This window comes from Ixodes scapularis, unplaced genomic scaffold (genome assembly GCF_016920785.2).
Source record: "Ixodes scapularis isolate PalLabHiFi unplaced genomic scaffold, ASM1692078v2 PGA_scaffold4__175_contigs__length_147842914, whole genome shotgun sequence".
Lineage (NCBI taxonomy): Eukaryota > Metazoa > Arthropoda > Arachnida > Ixodida > Ixodidae > Ixodes > Ixodes scapularis.
This window is the reverse complement of record NW_024609879.1, coordinates 134,871,305-134,894,593: the sequence shown is the minus strand read 5'-3', so window position 1 is coordinate 134,894,593 and position 23,289 is coordinate 134,871,305. Positions and strand designations below refer to the sequence as shown.

Here is a 23,289-nt window from a genome sequence, read left to right as displayed (position 1 = left end):
AAATTTAATGAAAACATCGTCATGAAGAGCAGTCACGAGGAACCGTCACGGAGCAGCGTCATGAAGGAGGGTCACGCAAATTCACGCGCTAGTTCTAGCGGGGAATTTTAGAAACTGACTTTACGGGACGTCAATATTTGTGAGGTATAGTTCTGCGAGGTAGTAGTTTGTGCTCGACATGTTCGGTGCTTCCCATTCTTGCATAACTATTCTTATTTTTTTTTTTTTAGTGGAGAAGAACAACCCTATATGCTCCTTTTCACCTTACGATGGACCGCAGCACACACTACGTGCTTGTACCAGCCATTCGAACGCTGTGAACGTATGACGTGACTCTCAAAGGTCACGTGATACTCACACAGCATCGGATGGGTTCCGGTGACTCGTAGCACGCTCCGCGGTTCATCGTAAAGTGCGTCCTGGAGGGTAAGAAGCCCCAACACCTCCTAGACAACAAAACCTTAGTACTGAATGAGACGTCGTCATCAGCAAAAGCCAACTCTGGTCACAGATTGGACATGATGATTGCGGCAACGTTCGTCTCAGGCTTGACTCGAAGCCCAGCGCTGAAGCAGCACTCCTTTCCAATCTGTGTACAGTGTCGGCCTTCGCCGATGACTCAAAAATGGCAGCACCACGGTCTTGTTTTCTAGGCGGTGTTGTAAATCCGCGATACCTCCTCACTCTCTAGAACGCAAGCGAGGATGTCGTCTAGTCTGTTGCCAAGTTAAGAATCGCAGTACAAGCCCCTCCCATGAAGCGCGTCCACTATTCGTTGATTCTTTCCACTTTAGCAGAACAAATGGTGGAGAGGAGGAAGCCTCCAATCATGACGAGCAGAGTGCTTCGTGGGATGGCCTAGTCATGCTATTCTCAACCCTCAACAGACTGCGGCGTTCTTTAGTCATTGACAGGGTGAGAACGGCAAGTGGAACTTCATATGTCCCGCCTCCAGCGAGAGCTTCTTGCCCTCGACAACGCTTAGGCGTTTCGTGCATCTCGAGAGCTGGCAGCCAAAGGACGGCGGAAGGCGCGGAGCGCTCGCTGGAGGCCAGGCGCTCCTAAGACACACCCTGCCGTTCTTATTCTGTCTGTGACTATAGGCGGATCTTCTCTATAAAAACGAAGGGCAGGGGAAATTCGAGGGCCGAATAACCAACAAGCAATTAACAGCGATACAAAAGAAATAGACGATTTTCCGCGAAACTTTTTTTATGTGCTCAGATCATATTTTACGTGATCTGCGGAGACATTATGTTCGTTTTTTTAAGTTTCCAGGTTTTATCTGTCTATCGTGCTCCGCCGAAAATGTGGTTGCGCAGGCTCTGTTCATAAACGGTGCGCGTATTACTCGAGAGCATACATTCCTTTGGGCTTTAAATAAATTACAAAAAGAAAAGAGGACAACACATTTTTTACCTCAGTAAAAAACGCAGATTGGAGTATTTAATGTTTTTAAAGCTGCAGCTGCCACTACGGCAAGTCGCTCAATTTTTAGAGTGTTGCGCAAAAAAGACGTCATGTGAAATTCGTTGTCAGCCAATACGAGCGGAACGACAAACGAGGACGTCAAGTGCCCGTACTTATAGGGTCACCTTCCGAAAGGACTGCGATACATTATCTCTCCGAGGACACGATATGCTCCTTCCACTATCCTCAGAATATGAAATGTAATTACCTGTGCGCCGGCTTATCTTCGCTAGTAGCCCAAATTTACCATACACCGCCAAACACTTAAGAAATTTAGGGCGTGGTGACTTGCGAGAATCTGATTATCACTGCTAAGCCACTGAGTTGAGGCATTAGCCGATGAAAACACTAAACAACGAATCGAAAATTAGAAAGCCTGCGGAACATTGACCAAGCCCGTTTTTGCCCTAAGCTATACAGTTGACTCAATACGAACTACTATTCTTCTCATCGCAAGTCAGGGCGCAGTGAATGGCTCGAAGACGTACGAACACAGACAGATAAAATAAATGTGCAAGGTCATGGCGTGTTCCTTGTGATAGACTGGTACCAGACTGTAGTTGAGCTTGTTGGTGCATATTACTATACAAAGCCAGCTGAATTTAGCAAAATGGAATATAGAGAGAAAAAGAGACAGGCATATCGCTGGTCAAGTCAAGGTTCAAAAAGAGGAAGTATTAAACTACACTTGGTAGTCCAGCGGCATGCCTGACTCTTTTTCTCTCTATAGTATATTTTCCTAAGTTCAGCTGGCCTTTTATAGTACAGGATACACTGGTTTAGCATGTGGTATATGGTACGCACAAGCACGACAAGTTCCATAACTTTGCACTTTTGGCACTGCTTCATTGCACCATCGCCTCGCTCCGTCAACTGCAGTTTGACTTGGGATGAAACGGTGTTATGTCATGTTTTAGGGTCTTTCGTATAAGTTCCAGGAATTCACAGTTGAAAGAAACTCACCAATGAATGGTCTTCCTCGTAACAAGGAGTGTTATCAGGAGCATCATAAAAGGCGAGATACGAAAGGTGTCCATCCGACCATGAGCATATAATGTCACAGCGCATCAGGTCATAATATTGAGATCCGTTATATGACTAGAAAAAGCACGGCGGTTATTATTACCGGGACTATTTTTTCTCTCAGTTGTCAAAACTTAAAGCTATTGAGAGAAGTACCTGGAGATATGTGACGTTTTTTCCAGGGTGTTTTAACTCACAAAACGTCTGTGCTGATACTGCTTTATCTCTAATTTCGTCGTACTTTAAAGGTTTATTATGCCTCTGCGGAGCATTATTAAAACACGTGGTGTGCGGGTCCCTGGAAGAAATATTTGTTTGCTTTGAAAACCAAACACGTAACAGAGGACGCGAAATGCAAAGAACAGGTAGGTCATTGCAAAATACATGTTACATATTTTGTCAATGGGAAGTTCATCTATTAAAAGATGTTGTTGAAGAATGCAGCACAAAAAAAACACGAAAATAAACTGTTTTTGAGGAGGGATGTAAATAATTGTAAACGATGGCATCAATCCTCCTCCATGCAGTAGAATATTATACATGAGAATTTTTTTATATAACATGATATTTTTAATACGTGAATTCCGCATTATTGAGGCCACACAAAAATAACGTATAATAAAGTTTTTTTAGTTACAAAAAAACAACATCATCTATAAATTTAACAGCATTGAATTTTTTATTTTATGTCGTTTTGTTAAAACTCGCGCTTTTTCTTTGCCTATTTAAGATCCCCACTTGTGCGAGGGTAAAGTATATGAAGAATACTGCGGACGGCTGTTTGTATTGATGATTACGAACCAGCCTGGTCGAGTTTTGTATTAATAAGGTTTAAATCTTTACATCGCCCACCATGTTTATGTTCCAGTACTTTACGTCACTTTCCCATTTCACAAGTGTGCGTTTTCTTCTGGTCTATTCGTATTCTTCACTTTCTTGGGGCCTATCAAATCTACTTTATTTTTTAACATCTGGGTCATCATTGTACAAATAAACTTTGTCACATTAAAACTTTAGACCCACTTTGTTGTGAAAAAAAGGCCTATCTCCAAACTCCGGTCTAAAAACATGTTTTTCGTGTAAGGCTTCTCAATTTTTGAGGCGCTGGAGGAAACTAGCCTTCTGCGATAAGTCCTTATTTCGAACATTTTTTGTTCGCGCTCAGCCTATTGAAAAGCATGCGGGAAGGGCCTCAGCACGCAGCTCGTATCACCGCACCAATGTTCTTCCGCGACATATAAATGCCGTCTGCTTTTATCGCCGTCACCATGCAACAAACGCCGATTTTCCGAACGCTGTCTGCAAGCCAAAGTTTAATAGTTTTGTAATGAGCAGCCGCTGACTGTCGCCACGAAGTGGCGTGAACGCAGGTGGTGGCGTGGGTTACCATGCTCTCCAGTGATACACGCGCCGTCCGAAAAGGTCATTCGCCATTCGTTGCCATGGTGACGGAGATGAAAACAGACGGCCTTCTTGCTGCGGACGAACACTGCGGCGCAGCCACACGAGGTGCATGCTGAGTTGCTTCCCACATGCTTTTGAATGAGCGGAATGCGAACAAAAAGTGTTTGAAATAAGGACTTTACGCAGAAGGCTGGTTTTCCAGAGTGCATCATAATTTGACGAGAATTAGACGGAAAACGTGTTTTTTTTTTTTTTTTGCCATTCCGCGCTTTGTTTTTCATCTTTAACTTTAAATGTTTAAATTAGGCAATGGAAAAGCAATGCGCTTGTGTTTTTTTATTATTTTCTTTCTCGGGAAATGAAATAAAAACGCAGCTACGCAAACTAATGCATTTCGTAAATCAGAACGCTTCATAGAGTATTACTGACAGTATCCAAAAATGTTTGCACCTGTAATTTTATCTAGGTAGAAGCAATCGCTTTTAGCGTCATACTAGCAGACTCAACTAAGAATGTGACTTGTGCAGAATGCTGTTTAAGAATTATGTTAAGAAGAATGCGAAGTATTAAAGACTGTACACTTGTTAGTGAGCGCGCTGGTAGGCGGGGCAACACATCTTTCAACCTTCAACAAACAAATGGTCTTGTTTGTTGAAAGTTGAAAGATGTGTTGTCCCGTCCCCTGTCTTTACGTATATAACTCCTTTTAAACTTGCATTAAAGACTCTCTTATGAGTCTTCTAAACTCATCTGATGAATGAAGGGATAACATTTTTAACAGTTTTACGGGGAACTTGACAGAGCTCTCTTATATCTACCTGAGACAGCAAACATAAACGATGATGCATATACGCTCGAGGTTCCTTCTTTTATTAAAATGTTTGTGGCCTAAGATCGAAGGAGTTGAACGGATGAGGAATATTCTTTCATCTGATTTAGAAAATTAGAAATGGCTTGTCTTACATAATATGAATCGTTGAATACTTCTCTTGAATTTATGTCCTTCACCGAAGAGATCGGGATTATGCGAATACAGGGCAAAACGTTTGACTTGGTGTTTTGATAGCCGCTGACTGAGTAGTAAAATTGCTTCGAGAAGCAGATCTAAAAATTAAAGCTGAGTGCGTTTGGGTAGAAACACCTGCCTGTGATCGGTTAGACTATTTAATTTCAAAATATTATTTACCTGAACGTTTTAATATATAGGCCATTTTGGAACTCTCGGTATCGTTGTTGATATTTCAGTATACAGGGCAAAATATATGATGATTTTAATATTTGTGGTATTGATTGGTTTAATTAAACGGCGTCGCATTTAAATAGTGTTACTTCGAGGAAATTGGCATCATGGTCACATTCTTTTACAACTTTTTATGGGTCCACTGAGCCAAAATACAGATGGTGATGTCCTTGATTTATGCTTATCAAATGCTCCCAGAGAGTTGACTGTGTCAGTTGTTTTGCCATTGGTGCCTGTTGATGCATATCATGCTCCCTTTGTAGTTCCGTTTTGCGTGTCATGTAGGCCCCATGCTCGTCCTCAGTTTTCCCCGTTTCGCTCTTGCAATGGGGACAATTACAAGTTTTACGATAGTTTTGCTAATTTCAAATGGTCTCACAGATTATTGAACCAAAACGCTTAATCGGCCAATACCACATTGACTTTGGTGGTACATAATGCAGTGAGGGATAATATTCCGAATCAGAATTCACGGAAGTCTCAGAGTCCTAGAAGGTTCACAAGGGAGCTAAAGGGCCTGTTTTGTATAAAAACGTACTGTAATCGTATGTATAAGAAGACTGGATTGAACATCTGGTACGTTCAGTTCAGTGTCTCTTGTGCTCTAGCGGGACACGCATACAAGATTGATAGACGTTTACAATCATTGAAAGTTTAAAAAAAATGTTTTGGCAAAACAGCTTCGGACGTTCTTGCGCTAAGCTAAAAACCCTATACGCTACAATACAAACATTTCTTAGCATCCTTTGTGCCCACAGTCATACACAGAGGCCAACTTGATGCAGTATATTAAGGCGCGTCAAAGGCCTTTGACCGTGTATATTACCATTTAGTCATTTGCAATCTTTCTTTCTATGGCCTCTGCCTAAGCTTTATGAATGGTTTATGATTTATACTTCTCTTACGCGGTAACACTGTTCGTGTTTGCCAGTCCTTTTCGAAGTGTTTTGTATCGACTTCTGGTGTACCCCAGGGGTCGAATCTGGGACCAATATTGTTTGTTTTGTTTGAAAACAATGTATTATTGTAGCGGTCTCGTGCACCACTTGTTTCACCATTCTTACAATGAAATAAAAATAAGATTGAAAACGGCGCCGCTACGGCACGCGTGAGCGCGCCCCCAAGAAAATAAAAACAGTAGAACCTTTTTAAATAATCCAGGAGGGGGACATATCTTTTCCCTGTACTTTAGACTCAAAACTAAACGCTTCAGTATCGTACGTAGGCCATTTGAATGTACTTTTTTTCTGACGATATCAAATTTTTTAATGTTCGAAATATTCTGATTGTACTTTAATGCAAACTGATATTGATTCGATTTTTGAGTGGTGTGCGAAAACGCTTTAATTTCGAATCCAGGAAAAACAAAATTAATTGCTTTATCAAGAAAATGGGACATGTTTTGTTCACATATGTGATGGAGGGCAATAAAATAGATTGTGTGTCTCCGACCACAGACCTTGGCGTCTTAATTGACGGAGCTCTTCCATTTACTGCGAATATTTCTATGCTTCGATAAAGAAATAAAAAAGTTGGGAATGGACACTCAAGGACAGTGTTGTACCAAACGGCGTTCCAATGAACGGCGTTCCTGGAACGCGTTCCTTTTAGAAGGATCGAAGGAACACCGCCGTTACATTTTCTGTCAGTGGAACTGGAACGGAAAGAGCAATGGCGTTCCTTTTTTTCGTACAGTGGGGAAATTTTTATTTTATTTCTAAGAGGGAAATTTTACAAGTATAAAAGCAATATCGTTACGAACATATCGCTTTTAACTCGTTAACTTTTTGGCCATTTATTTTAGGGTTTGTCTTGTGTGGTCCTCGCTTGGTAACAGTCGGGTGTAGGAGAGCTAGTGGACATTGATTCTTTTTTGAGCGCCCGAGACTGCGCGACCAAAAACATAACTTTTAGTCGCAGGAGAGTACACAAAAAGAGGAACGTTTTAAACTCAGCAACTTTCTTTGCTTCCACGTATACTCATACACCCAGAAATCTTAGGCGGAGTACATTCATTTCTGAACTTCCATCAAGAGACCTACAGTTACAACAGAATCACAGGTCACCAGACATCGAACGCACCCTTGTATCCTGTATGTTGGTCACTTAAAAGATTTACAAAAAATAATCTTTATTTCTTCTCCCCTTGTCCCGCACGTTCAAACTGAACAACAAATCCAACCTTCACGAAGAAGTACTTGTCATTTTAAAGACTGACCTTCCAAAACCCCTGTCCTCTCCTTCACTTGTTTGTCTTCAGGACAGCAAGGTTAAGAAACAACTGTTGTTAAGTTCTAACAATTGACTTTGTTCGATTGAAACGTGTGACGTTGTTATAAAACGCTCGTGGAATGTGGGGTAACAGTACATTTGGCTCATCTGGATCGTCCACCACAAACATGAATGTGGTTAAAAACTGAGATTTTAAACTTGATTATATCAAGAAATAAAACCCTGGTTCCGCTGGTTTTCTTCTCCTGGGTATCTTTCCATCACTACATACAAATTCGTATGTTACCATTTGATGGTCTTTGCTTGATCCAATTAAATATGGTAATCAGAAAAATACAAATACAACGTATATGTAACGATACGTTCCATTTTTTAACTGTAACGGGAACGAGTTCCCTTTTCACTCATGGAACTTGTAACGGAAACGCGTTCCAAAAATCAGGAGGAGCGAGGAACGAGCTTTCGTTCCATTTTTTTTTTAGGAACGTGGAAAACACTGCTCGAGGATAACGTACGTTTACTTCATTCTTTTCTTTGGTGCGTTTCTTCCGCAGTCTCGTACTTAAATTTGGTTCAATTAGTTGGTACTCGTTCCCATTAACTAAACTTGGAATGATTAAAATTGTGCGGCGAAATTTGTTTAAAATATTTACTACCGAATCATAGGTCGCAAACTGATTTAGTTACGATTCGTTGCTATTGTCTCTTACTTTCGAAAGGCTTTCACGAGAAGGCTATTGGAGATAATAATATTCTACATAAGGCAGTACATTCTACTGTTACAACTAAGTGTTTGGTTGTGAGTAAAGACTAATGTTTCCACGAGGCCTGGTCCTCAATTTTTATATTTTACTTAGTAGATTTTTTTAATTGTCATCGTTATCTCGTATGCAGTCTGCTTTTAATACCATAGCCGATAGTGAATTAAATATTCCTTTAGATTTTGTTAAATTTAAATTATTCTTGCAGGAGTGTACTATATATTATATGAGCCACAGTCTCTGCAGTAGCTGTGCTCGCTTCGCATACATGGATTGGTGTATTTTCAGATGTTTTTGTACGTTTTAAGGTGTACCTGTAATACGAAGTCCCAGTGCACCGCATAAAAGGTTTCACAACCGTTTTTGGAACTAAGAGAAAACAAAACATAATAAGGCAAGAAATAAAAAAAGCATTGTTATTATTATTATTATAAACTGCTGCTATGCTTCGTTTCCTGAGTTATTTAGGTGTAGAGTTCTGTTACTTACATTCGAAAAGCGAAGAGCTGTTCTGAGCTGCATACCGAAAACAAATGATAACTATGGACGTCGTACGTAGGAGCCATAATGTAACCGTCACTCGGGCTGCACTTTGTGGCTCCGGGACTGTTCTTTATGTGATCTGGTGCCTTAGTACCGTCATGGGACATCCCAAGTCTGTTTGATAAAAAAGAATACATCTAGCTTTAGTGTATCTTGTATTTTACCAGTTATGCAGAACATACAGATGTTCAATGTGTGAATCTAGTAATCAACCTATGAATGCGGGCATTCCTAGTGGAACATTTGATATCTATAAAATTGTACTGGTCCAAATGACCCATATGATCAAATAAGGTCATATAAAAGCATAAAAAAATTTATAAGAACAATATACGACTATATAGGAAGTTATAAGGAACCTATTGGCTTCTTATGAATTTGATAATCTTATATTACACTTAAAAGGTTCTTGTATGATTTTATTTGATCATACGCGTTTATTGGATCAAAACATTTCTTACACGTTTCAGTTTTTTTTACTAGGGTTTCTAAGCTCACATATAAATCACTTGAAATGTATTGTACTTGATCAAAAGATAAAAAATAAAATACAATTGTTGCCCTTCTCGTTTTTAGGCAATTTGAAGAAAAACTATGTACTCAGCTTTTTTCAGCAGTTTCTGTTGTAATATTCATAAAAAATATGCATTCGTAAACTAAAGCACTAGGGCGATGTTGCTTTAAAGAAAGATGTGTCTTTAAAGACGTTTAAAAATGTTTTTTTTAGGCAGCGACCTTCAAACTATCAATAGCATTCCAACATACGTCGCCGAACTTTTCGAGTTTTATTGTGCGCTGACATTGTACTGTCCAGAAATATATTTAAGTTTGTCTTACATTATATTTTCCAATACTCTTTTTTCTAAATTGCAATGTTGGTGCTGTAATTTCGCATGTTTTACGTGAAACTTCCGCGATCAAGATGTTGCATCATCTGAAACAGGGAATCCTGGGGACCTATTTTTATTCAGGGATGCAAAGCTTTAACAAATACGACAACCCCAACAATGTAGAAGTATTTTAAAACAGAAATATTTCGCTATTCATTCTTAGTAATCAAGAAGTTTTGATTGAAAACTACAAAATGTGAGGAATACTGTTTTGGAAAAATAGAAAAACTGGGGCTTATTGTGAACAAAAGATGAAGAAATATTTATCTTGCGTTGCAATATTAAAACAATCAAGTTTGGCGAAAACGGGGTTTTGTGAGTCAAATATAAAAATTAATGGACGAATTCCTTCTTAAAATTTTTGAAAAAAATCACAAAAGGCATGTTGTTGTGTAACATCAATAAACATTTTATTATGTAAAGTATATATGTTTACATATCAATCAAGATAGTGAGCTCATATCACAATTTATCGCGCGCTTACTCATATGATTTATATAATCGCGCAGTTTTCTTAATAAGCGTTTTTCCGATGCCTACTAATATTCGCTGAACTCTATGAGAACTGTAAACTTACAGATCTGTAAACACTTACAGGTGTCCGACCTCGTGTACGAATGTGTGCGTACCGGTGAACATGTTGGCCTTGTCTTCCACCATGCCCACCCTGGAATCCCGGCAAGCGCCACCAACATACGCGTAACCTTTAATGGGAAAATAATACCCCGATGAATAATGTGAAGGTAATATTCCAAGGTTAAACAGGCGTCTTACGTGAAATATTAGAGAGAACTTGCTACTTTTTTTTTTAAACAACGATAAAGAAACTGTTTAACTAGAAGCCTAGCATGCCGATACTTCAGCAGCTTTCCTCAACGTCCATAGACAAGCATTCTGTCCATGAACGCTGACGCAAATAATTCGGAGAACCTACTGATACAACCCATTGAGAAGTAACTGTAGCAGTTGAAACGCACGGTATAAAAAGCAGACATTTCAAGAATTAGGGACTGCTTTTATATTACAAATATTTCTACACGATGAAATAACGCTATATTAGGAATTACCAGAAATGTAACATCAGGATTGGTCCCTTATTTTGTTTTAGGCAGTTATTACAAATGAGAAAAGAACCTCTAAACAATAGAATAAACTGTTAAAACTACTGGTCTTCTCTCTGGCGGCGATGTGTCCTTGGAGTGGAATACACAATCATTTTGCCACTCCAAGCTAGTGTTTAACATGGAGGGCAACTGTTTGAGCACCATGATAAAATATATTTTGAAGTGTGTGCTCTATATATATATATATATATATATATATATATATATATATATATGGTGTTTTTTCTAAGCTTAACAGATTTGTTTAAAAAAGGCCATGAAGGTTACACTTACGCCGCTTGTGGAGGTGAGTTATACGGCCACAGGGAAATATTATAGTCGGCTAATTAATTACAATTTGTTAATTAACTTTTTAATTAATGAAAATAGACATATGGTTCCAATTAGAAACTTGCTCAGCGTCATCGAAATCCACTATATCAGTAATTTTCAGAAAGATCTTCGGCGCGTGAGAAGCGTAGTATTGTACTAAAGTTACGACTCGTGGAGCAGGTACAAGGCTGGGGCTAGATAAGACACGAAAAAGGCGCGCGGGCGCCTTATCGCAACCTCTAGCTTTGTACCTGCTCCACAAGAGGTAACTTTAGTGCACTACTACGCTTCTCACGCGCCCAAAGTCTTTCTAAAAATGACTGATTTAGTGGTTTTCGATGACGCTGAGTAAGTTTCTAATTGGAACCATATGTCTATTTTCGTTAATTAAAAAGTTAATTAATGAATTTTAATTAATTAGCCGATTGATCGTTACGATTAGCCAACTATAAAATGTCCCCCTGGCCGTTTAACTCACCTGCACAAGCGGCAGAAGTGTAACTTTCACGGCGTTTTTAAAACAAATCTGTTAAGCTTAAAAAAACACCCTATATATATATAAATATAGTGGGCATGGTGGCATAAGAGCCAAGTGGCCGAAGGCGTATATATAACGAAGTGAAAAACTCACAGTGAAAAACAACAAACAGCGGAAGTTTAATCGACAGTTTCGCCGAGAGACTCGGCTTCGTCAGGAGATGACATTCAAGTGAGGGCATATCGCCGCAGCAAGAAAGTTCAAAACTAGGGAGAAAAAAAGTGAAAGCCGTTTACAAATCCCTGTAACGCCGAATGGGAGCGCAGCTCTTGAGGAGGAGTAGGGAAGGGTACTGAGGGGAGGGTAGACCCCTCCTCCTTCTCCTTTCCTCCCCTCATTCTTTAATATGCTCCGGGGGGGGTCACGTGACCTCGGGGGGGGGGGGGGCCGGGGGGTGTCACGTGACTTCGGGGAGGGGGTCACGTGACCTCGGGGAGGCGTGACCTGGGGGTCACGTAACATTGGGTCTCACATGGGGGTCACGTGACCTTGAGATGACCTTGGGAGGGGTCACGTGACTTGGGGGTCACGTGACCTTCAAAGGGTCACGTGGGGTCTTGGTCACGTGACCTTGAAATGACCTTGGGAGGGGTCACGTGACCTCGAGGGGTCACGTGACCTTGGGGGTCACGTGACCTTGAGATGACCTTGGGAGGGGCCACGTGACCTGGAGGGGTCACGTGACCTTGGGATGACCTTGGTTACGCCGACGCCGACGGCGACGGCGACGGCGACGGCGACGCCGACGCCGCTCAAGCCGGGAACGGGCCCCTAAGAGCTGCGCTCTAAAAAAAAAGAGAGAAAGGGGGGGAGGGAAGGGGGTGCGGGGTGTACGCGTTTCCACATGGCAAACAACTTGACCTGAGCCCGCTCCAGGGTGTAAGATAGGCAGGTGGGGAAACGGCCCATAGAACCCTACCGCAGCGCCGTGACCGGATTGTGTACTCGTCTGCTTGCGGGTACCCCCGATTTGCGACAGATGGCGCTGCGGCGAGAAGAAAAAAATTGGAATCGAATTCGCATGGAACTTTATGGGAGAGTGCGCAAAATTAACCGAGAGCACGACATTCCTTCATTGAAAATCCACGCGAAATCATCTCCGTCAGTTTAGCCGGTCGCCACCGGTCACCCACCAGGAGTGAGAGTTCGCGGTGCTCCACATAGATGGCGCCACAGAAAAAGAGAAACCCGAGGGGGACACAATTCGGTCGCTCATTTGGCTCTCGTTTCCCCACTTGTCTATCTTACACCCTGGCCCGCTCCTCCTGCGGGGCGGCGAAGTACAAAGTGCTCTTGAGCGCTCAGGAAGGGTGGCTACAATAGGCCGTGAACGGGCGACGTCTTCTTGGCTGATGGCCCCTAACCAGCCAATGCATCCCCGCGACGGTCATTCCTGGGGCTCCGCGCGTTTCAAGAAAACCAAAAGCAAGTTTGCCCCGTCTCCCAACTAAAAAAACAAAAAAAAAAAAGGGAGAGAGGATACGTGGTTGGGGAGGGGGAAGAGGGTACGTTTGGGAGATGTTAATGATACATGAAACACGTGTGTAAGACAAAAGCACGGGAACAGCACGGTTCCATAAAAGATAACATCCAGAGTATAGGAGTCGTAATAGAATAATCACGTGGTCCAATTCCAGTCGAAAATACAGTACCACTATGAAAGGGTAGTCTAGGTTAATGCTCTTATTGATGCAAGTGTTCCTGGACTCTCATTTATTCCTTTTTCTATAGTATTGAATTTGTATATGAGGTATGACTCTCGCTGTTCGCGCTCCCGGTTTGATCTAAATCCAGATTCCACTAATGTCACAGATAATTTATCGAAAGAATGCTCAGGGAGACGGAGGTGTTTTGAAAGAGGGAGGCCTGGATTAGTTTTAGAGTGCGATCTGTGGTTGTTAAAGCATAGTCTAAACGCTGTCTCGGTCTGTCCGACGTATTGCATTTTGCATACTCTACACTCTAGCAAGTACACTACGTTTGAAGAGTTGCATGTCAGTTCCCCTTTAAGTTTCATTGAGTACTGCGAATGCGTGCTCTTGGCTGTGTCTGTTTGTTGAATTTGTAGGCAGATTAAACACTGCGGTGTATTACAAGGCCTGCATTCGTTGTGTCGCGGTGTAGAGTTTAACCGAGAATTAACTAGCGTGTCTCTAATCTTGCGTGATCGTCTATAGATGACCCCCGGTGGAGAGGGAAAAGCGCGTTTGAGGCGGTCACTTTGCTCGAGCATGTTGTAGTGTCGTCTTAAAATATTGTTTACGTTAGGGTAGTTAGTGCTATAGGTGAGACAGATTTGTGCGTTGTGTGTTGCTCTGTGGGGGACGATCCTCCAGGAGATCGCTGCGGTTCAGCATTCTGGCTTTATCGATCGCATTATCAATTACACGTGGTGGATAATTTTGATGTGTCAACACGTTCTTGAGGTTTTGAGCGCTCGCGTCGAAATCATTTTTGTTTGAACAGATGCGTTTGAAACGGTGGGCCTGGCTATAGGGTATGCTGTTCTTGCAGTGACGTGGGTGGTCGCTCTTATAATGAAGGTAATGTTGCCGATCTGTTCGCTGGCGATAAAGCTTTGTTGTTAATTTCCCATCCTCTATCGTAAGGGTCACGTCTAAGAAGTTAATGTCGGTTTGGGAGTAAGTGTGGGTGAAACGGATGTGTGGGTGGACAGCGTTGTAATTAACTATGAAGTCTTGCAGGTCCGCCTCGCTGTGTGTCAAGATAAAAATATATCATCTATGAATCTTTTGTACAGTAGTGGTTTTAATGGGTAATCGCATAGAAATTTTGACTCTAACTTCCCCATAAAGATGTTAGCATAACTGGGTGCCATCTTGGTGCCCATTGCGGTACCGCTAACCTGTCTAAAATATTCATTAATAAATTCAAATACATTTAGTTCTAAAACAAGCCTTGTTAGGGTTGCAATTACGTGACCATCTGGGCTCTCTGGTTTTCTTTGGGACTCGTACATATCTATTGACGAAGATATTCCGTCGTCGTGTGGAATGTTCGTGTACAATGAAGACACGTCCAAGGTTACAAGATGTGATCCTTTCGGTATATATAAATTTAATATATCCCTGAGGAAGTGGGTCGTGTCCTTGACATGCGAATCGAGGGTTGTAGGTATTTTTAGGTCGTCTACATAGCCCGATAGAGGTTCCGTTATTGTTCCTATCCCGGATATGATTGGGCGGCCTGAATTACCACTTTTGTGAATTTTCGGAAGCATGTAAAAGTAACCGGGGGATGGTTGTTTTGGCTTCATTATATTATATTCATTAGCGGTTATCTTGCCTCTGTGTACAAGTTGTTTGAGCTCTGACGTTACGATCTGAGTGTGGCGTTTTGTAGGGTCGCCTGGAAGACGCTCATAAAATTTTTGATCGTTTAGTTGGCGGTACCCTTCCCGAACATAATCGTCAGTACTGAGAATCACAATCACCCCTCCCTTGTCTGCAGGTTTTATTGTGATGTCTTTTCTAGTACTTAGTGATTTCAAAGAGGTTCTTTCGGATTTAGTTAGGTTGTTCCGTCTCCATCTGTACTTGTGGTATTCTCGCATAACATCCTTTTGTACAGCCGATATGTACAAGTCCAGGCCGTTCTTGCGACAAATATTTGGAGTCCAATCGCTAATTGGACGTGGCTGTGTGTTTTTGGAGTTGGACGGTTTATCTACAAAGTATTCCCGCAACCTTAAATTTCTGGCAAAGTTATCTAGGTCTTGGAGAACTTGGAACTCATCAATGTAACCAGTGGCAGGGCAAAAGTTTAGTCCTTTAGAAATAACTTTTTCTTCTTCGGCTGATAGAGTAATTCCAGACAAATTAACGATAGTGCATGTACCACTCGCCTCGTTAATATTTGAAGACTTCGTCTCGGCGCATGCTGTCTGTAATTCTAGTGTTTGGCTGAATACCGGCATGGTTTTGGTTTGGTACGGATGGAGGTTGTATAGGGTGTGGTACTTTGTCTCGATCGAGTTTGCGTGACTTGATTGTTTCAAGTTCGCGGCGTTTCTTTCTTTCGAATTCGTGTAAGGAGGTTGTTTCATGCGTCGAAAGCGGGTCGTTCGATCGGATAGTAGTGGTTATTGAGGTGTTACATTTTTTTATTTGTTTATCACTATGACTGATTGCGATTTTTACCAGTTTAAGGGACGCCTCTAAAAGGACGGAATCCCATTCCGATTTGTCGCATCGATCGAGGTTTGTGATAGCCGGAGGGCTATATATAGCCCTCCGGCTATCTGATAGCTATATATATATATATATATTGTTACAGTGCTGGAAGGAGCGATGGGAACGGGGTGCCCTCCGAACGATAGGTTTAATTCAAAACTGCCCGCTGCAGCGCCTGTGTGCACGAGCCACTGCCGATGGCCTGTCGTTGTCTTCGTCGCCGTCTATGTATCATTACCCCGCCGTTGTTGGCGGTCGTCTCGACCGCAAGTGGAGGGGGAAATTTGGTGGAGAAGAGGGGGTCCCTCGTCCAAGCCATCTACAGCTCTGCCATCACGCATCTTCGAAGTCATCGGGTGCTTACACCGCCTTCCATGGCAGAAGGTGAGCAAGCGGCGGCTCCGGCCATCCGTACTGGCTCCATACCCTACCGTCAGCGTGATACCCCGCACCTCCACCAAGTATGTTACAGTGCTGGAAGGAGCGATGGGAACGGGGTGCCCTCCGAACGATAGGTTTAATTCAAAACTGCCCGCTGCAGCGCCTGTGTGCACGAGCCACTGCCGATGGCCTGTCGTTGTCTTCGTCGCCGTCTATGTATCATTATATATATATATATATATATATATATATATATATATATATATATATATATATATATATATATATATATGTATATATATATATATATATATATATATACATATATATATATAGTTATCAGACTTGGATGACTCCCATTGTTCAAGCAGCAGGCTTGAATAGGAATTATACGTTTCTGAAGAGTAGAAATTAGCGGCGAATCGATGTCGTTTCCGAAATGTCAATTTGTGCAGTGTGGCTTCATTGGTTTGTTCTTAAAGATATTCCCTAGAGCTGGTGCCTCTTCTTGGAATATTTAGGAACCTTGTGAACAAAAACATGAGCAGTGTCGGACGGGTATGTCCTCCTGGTATCACTGAATTAGAAAATATATGACGCAGTTTGTGGACATAATTTATTTTTTCTAACTTGCATATTAAATTTCCTTTCCGAAATTTAAATGGCCTATGTTCCTGAGTATCATAATTGCTCGGCAAAAATACTAAGTCCGCTTTATAACCTTCAACGACTGCAGTTTTCTTCACCGGCCTTAGCGAGATGTTTACTGTTGTGCAAGGTACATACCTGAAGTGCCTTCAGATTCCACTTTCTGGCTCTCTGAGTTATAAACCGCAATGTCTCGTCTGCAAAAAAAGTTTACCCTAAGCTGAAACGCGGAACAACTTAAAATTTCTGCAATATTGTGTAATATGTACCTCTTGGAAGATAATGCTTACTAAGTATTTTGATTCCACCAAGGAGCTTTTGTTGTCGTCTTCACTCTCACCCGGTCTTTTGGCGCATCTAGTCCCTAATAAACCAACTAGGCCGAACTCACTATTTTCCTGCCACCAAGTTTATATTCCAAGGGAATTCATCAAAGTAGTGGTTTTGTTAAGTTCATATCTTGCGGTGTAACTCTTGGAACTTCAGGTTGCATTGTATAACGATTGAAATAAAATAGTTTTATGAAATGTTATCAAAAACTCAAATAATGTATGTTCAGGCGCTCGCGTGCAATTGGGACGCATAACAAAGGTAACGTGCTCGCGTCAGTAGCTGCGACATTGTTGCAGTACACTATGTATTAAACGAAGTAGAACTACTAAATATACGATGCAGTTCATGTTACTGAAATACAATTAAAAACAAACATTTCTTTCCCTAGCTATTTAAGAATAACATGCGGCTAATGTGTCGGAAAAGAAATCTCACTTCAAAACACATCTTCGCTCTTCTTTGCGAGCAAGAAATCGTTCGAGTTGTCACCATTACAAAAACATGTTTTCCTGAATAAGATTTCTCCTAAAGGAAAGGAGGCATTCGTTTTTGCATTGACTCTCTCGTAAGAAGTATTTCGTAAGTTTTATAATCGTTGGATTGCCTCAAAGTTAGATCGACTGGCACATGGGAACCGTTTAGGCGCAAAGAAACTTCGATATTTCAGTGGTTGTTTTTCGTTGACTTTTTTTTTTTTTTTGCAGGAAGCGCTTTGCTGCAATATTCTGTACGTAACTGGGACCCCCTTTGATGGACATCAAATATTTTGCTACGGCATTGAACAAGTAGCATGTAAGAAATAACAAATGTAGCTTACTAGAGGGCATATAAATTATTTATTCTTTATTGGTTATGACGGGATATCAGTTAAAGTAATAGAAGGTTCGGACTTTTAAAACGAGTTTCTAATCAGCAGCAGCAAAGAAATTTATTTTGGGCTCTGAGATCAATGCAGGTTGAACAGAAATTTCTTACATTATAACAGAAGCATAGTTCATGCTAGTCTAGTGTGCAGTGTTTGGCGTTTCACCCACTAGGGCATAGTTTTAATTGCTTTGCAGGTTGTATACATACCCAGTTAGTAATACCACAAGGTCATCGGTTGAAAATTCGCTTTTGTTCTTGATAAAATGCCTTAATTTCTCTAGGCTGTCTGTGAGTATGACACTTTCATTTCCTGGTGGCTTCTTAACAAAGGTCTCGCTTGTGTTCTGAAATCGTTTTGATCAGATGCTATGTTAATTTATCATTTATGCTTCAAGCGGAGCGAATGGCACGTATTGTACGGCCAATATTATCATGTAAAATGTATTTCTTAGATAGTTAATATGTAAAATCAACTGTCTTAACGAAAGGCCAGCTGGCTGTGTCCACAGACCAAACTGCTTTATATTCCCAGAATGGTCAAAAAATAACCAAACGGGATATTTATTTGTAATTCTTTCTTTTTGTTCCTTACCGTTGACACAAAATGTCCACAATTTTTTTTCATGGACATAAAAAAGTGTCACACCCATAAGAACCCATAAAGTCACCTTCACCTTGTTATTTTTTAAAATTTTACAATTCTTATACTTTTTAAATGTATGCATCTTAATTACAGACACTTCATATCAAGAACCTACACCGCACTATGCTGTCGGTTTCAATATAGAGAGGTTTACAATCATCTTCCTCTATTCCTTAATTCAACATTTTCGACCCATAGTTTAGCTAGGTTGGTTAAAGCTGAAGTTATAACTACGCTTTAATTCCAGTGCCTTTGTGTCTTCCATTTTGCCTAGCGAGACCTAACATATTAATTCCCACCTTTATAAAGAAATAACTGACTATACACAAGAAAAGAATACGCACGTATCATGGCAGAAAGTGAAAGAAAACAAAAGCTGCATAACTTGTGAATAAAGCTTTATAATACCAGCTGCACGTTGTGTGAAATAAACCATAAAAATCTTAAGCCCGCAGAAATGATTCAGGTCGTGAAAATAAACGTCGTTTAACTCACCGTATATGTCGTAATCTTTGTAATAACAAGCTGCACATCAAGCCATTCTTCCAAAGTTTTAAATTTTAAATTCAGCTGTAATGATATGACCCAGGTATATTTACAATTTATTCACTTCTTTGGCCATTTATAGCATTACTACTCTACAGAAATGTTACATTTTGTTCAGTTTTAAAATAGCTTAGCTAAAGCGTATGATTGTTGGTGTGCGCTGAGATACTAAATGTTTTATTGTAGACATTCAGCCCTCATTCTAAAATAGCACTAATAGAGCAGTGCTTATGCTTTTTTCCGTGAATATGTTTTGTGCGTGCAAATAATGATGACTGATATTATACCCAGTAATCGGAACCCATTGCGTTTCTATACTTAATGGTCATGCATGGAAGCCTTTATGAACGAAGTGTATTGTCTAATTCCATGAACAGTACCGATAAAACGAACTTGGAGATAACGAAATTCATGATGCCAGTGCGCCTCGATCTCGTGGTTTGGGCAATCCAAACTCCATTTATTACACGCACTGAGAAAATTGGAAAACGTGTAGTGAATACTTACAAAGGCAGCGAATACTGCGTAATAACTGACGATACTTTCTGTGTCGTTAAATTGTTTTGTAAGGGCCGAGTCGATTAGGAGATGAACCTCAGGTGTAATAATAACCTTTATCCCTGTATAAAAGGCAGATCATTAAAAATGTTGATTCTGTTTATTTGTTACACTTAGCAAATTTTTCTGTCTATAAGTCGGAGGAGTTTGGGGGCGGGGTGAGCTGACCGCAGCTTGAAGCACGTGGAGCAAAAGCTTGCGCAATAAACGCAGGGATGCTGGGTTCAATCCCACCCCTGACCGTTTTGATGTGGATGAGCCTTGTACCGGCGTGCTATCGTGTATGATTACTCATGAAGCACGTAAATAACCTCAGGCTATAGCTGTCATACAGCAATGAACTACTTTGTACAGCAAGGGCCTACTTAATCATCCACACCGGATGATAAAGACTACTTCCCGTTGTATAAACGGAAAAACAGAGATGGATAAACAGAAAAAAAAATTACGTGTGTTGATATGTCAACCATTGTATAAGTCGCACCCTTGTTTAAACAACCATTTTCACGAAAGAGTTGGCCTATAATCGCATTTTTACTATCGACGCGGCAAAACTGCATTGTTACTAGGCGCGGATATCTGTATTGTGGTCGCGATATACACAAACACGAGAGCAAGTTTCAAAATTCTGGCCAACGAATAGAACAAGAAACATAAACCTACGTAGGCCTATACCTTGCACAGTTAAGAGATGTAAAAAAGGCATAAAAGTCCCACTGTCATATATAGCCACTGTCATTTGAAAGTCGAACTCGACTCATACATTGGAAAATATTGCAATATATATATATATATATAAATATATATATATATTTATTATTTTATTTATGAATACTGTTCACCCCAAGTATGGGGCTTTAACAGGTGTGGGGTATAGAAGATCACTGAAACATACAACATCAGGACTGCAATACAGTAAACATTCAGCGACATTCACTTAAAGTAAAGGGGTTGAAATAGCACAAACATTCAATATATTATATAGCACTCAAAAAAATGAATTCTCAGCACTCAAAATCTTGAACGAAGTTTCTAAAAAAATATTTAACTACTATTTATCATTCCAAACCAGTCATATTCAAAAGGGTGCTCTCAAAATCATCTAAACAGTCCAATGACAATATATTTTGTGGGAGATCATTCCAGTTTTTTACAGTTCTAGGAAAAGAAGAAAACCTATAAGCGTCAATATTACATTTGGGCACTTCAAATTGATTAGTGCTAACGTATCTGAGTTCTCTCGATGCGCGATGTGTTAATCTAGAATCCGGGTTAATGTTATACAGGTGATGAGAAAACACAAAGAAAAACTTTAGTCGAGCAATTTTTTGACGGACGGAAAGTAAGGGGATATTGAGGCTGTTCAGCATATCTGTGACAGAATCAAGTCGCTTGTATTTGGATATATATCGCGCCGCCTTCCCCTGAACTTTTTTGAGTTCACCAATTTGATTTTTCTATAGGGGTCCCATACCGATGCACGTACTTCAAGGTAGGCCTAATATACGTTGTGTACCCTACCGAAAAATCCGGTATAACTTTTCACTATCCGGATTATGAAACCGGAAATTTGTTACTGGAAATCCGAAATCCAGATTGCAGACAAAGGAATTATTTCTGAAAACCTAAATTCCAGATAGATTCCGGATAGATTCCAGATAAATTTCCGGTTCCATAATCCGGATAGCGAAAAGTTATACCGGATTTTTCGGTAGGGTAGGCCATTAACTTCACTTTAGGCGGAGTACTGGTCAGATTCCGTCTTAAAAACCAAAGCTTTTTCATTGCTTTGTGACATATTTCATTTATGTGTTTACTCCAACTTAAGTCTTTAGAAAGTGTCACACCCAAGTATTTAAAACTATCAACTTCAACCAAAGGACTCCCATCACGCTCGTAAGTATAAGAAAGAACATTCTTAGTTTTGTTTGTTATTCGTGCGAAAACAGTTTTTTGTGTATAAATTTTCATCTTCCATTTCGAGCACCAGTCCTGAATAGACCCAACAGATGCACTTAATCTGCGCTGGTCGTCTTGCCCCTCGATTTTTGAATATACCAGACAATCATCCGCAAATAGTCGCACAGTAACCCCTTGATTTATTTCCGCCGCGATATCATTAATGTAAATTAAAAATAATACTGGCCCGAGTACTGACCCCTGGGGGACGCCCGAGGGCACTTCAGATACAATTGAACGGTCACCGTTAACCTCTACATACCGCACCCGATTAAATAAATACGCCATGATCCAGAATATCACGTTCTGATTTACACCATGCAAATATGTGTACCACATCCTCCAGTGGGAATAAGGGTAATACCGCCGTATTATTAATGTTGAGCAAAGTATAACATAATTGGTGTATCAGTAATTTGTTCGTTGAATCCAGAGGGTAGTTCTAGAGCAAAAGGCATCAATTCAATTTCACACTATTGTCATATCTAACAGGAAGTTGCAGCTACCACTTTGGGAGACTGCTTGTTTCAACAAGAGTGACTTAAGACATTTAACGCTATTTCCTAGTGAATCAATTGACTCTGATGTGTTTTGGACATGTATCCTCTTATCTGGGGTAAAGGTGGGTTATTCTCGTAAGCATCGAGCATAATTGAGATAAATATGTGCTATCTGCAAGCGCAGAAAATTTATATTTGCACACTCAAGTAAATTAAAACATTACACTTTTACAGAAATAACCGGTAAAACCCGGGACGCTAAATTGATCCTCAGCAAAAGGCGGAGTTCAATATATCTGTGGTCTCCTGGAAATTTAAAGAAAAAAATATTCATTGCGATTTGTGCAAATTTGTTGCTTTGCTCTTTAATTTGTTTTACAGGCGCATGTTTGATATTATAATTTATCATTTTACGTCCATATTTACCTTAAATCATTATACAATTATTTTAATCATTGTATAATTATTACTTTATTATTTATTTATTATATTTTCGTGACCTCAGAACAAAATCGGATGATTTTGTCTTACTAGTTACTGAATATGATATTGCCATATTGTCAGAAACTTGGCTTCATGACGGCATTGCAAATAGTGAATATTTCACGTTTTTCTTTACAGATCGCGAATATACTCCGGGATTAAATACGGAGAGGGTGTACTAATAGTTTGCAAACAGTCACTTAATGCTCATAGGCGAAATGATTTTGGGATGTAACAAGCTTTCGTCTGGGTTGAGATACCGTCTGGTGACGGGTTCATTTTTATATTTGGAAAATAATATTTTCCCCTGCTTCAGATGCTGCTTACTTTGTGGACCACTTTAATTTTCTTGAAAATGAAAATGGTGAGACCAAATATCGCGTGCTGCTATACGGATATTTTAATCTACCGAAAGTGGTCTGGATTTCTGGTCGAATCAACAGCGAAAGCTCCTGTACACGTCAAAAGCGCCTTGTTTGTTTAGTTTTATAGATTTCACTGATTTTATTTAATATAAACTGTTCCGGTAATATTTTGAATCTAATTTTCTCTAATATTTTATTTCGAAAGTGACTCGCGTGAACGACCCGCTGGTCACTGCCGACACTTTTCACACTCCACTAAAGGCCCGTTCACACTCT

At 40.4% G+C, this 23,289-nt stretch overlaps 1 protein-coding gene across 1 annotated transcript in view; it reads right to left on the bottom strand.

The window, feature by feature from the left end:
- LOC8035413 (venom metalloproteinase antarease-like TtrivMP_A) overlaps positions 1-23,289 on the bottom strand; it is a 37,841-nt gene that overhangs the window by 1,561 nt on the left and 12,991 nt on the right. The window contains exons 6-13 of the mRNA XM_040218964.1: positions 19,656-19,768; positions 19,098-19,172; positions 18,167-18,303; positions 16,898-16,956; positions 10,159-10,267; positions 8,620-8,787; positions 2,650-2,791; positions 2,434-2,568 (exon numbers count right to left, since the gene is read on the bottom strand). Of these exons, the coding sequence (XP_040074898.1) occupies positions 2,434-2,568; positions 2,650-2,791; positions 8,620-8,787; positions 10,159-10,267; positions 16,898-16,956; positions 18,167-18,303; positions 19,098-19,172; positions 19,656-19,768 (938 nt within the window). The remainder of the gene's footprint in view (positions 1-2,433; positions 2,569-2,649; positions 2,792-8,619; positions 8,788-10,158; positions 10,268-16,897; positions 16,957-18,166; positions 18,304-19,097; positions 19,173-19,655; positions 19,769-23,289) is intronic.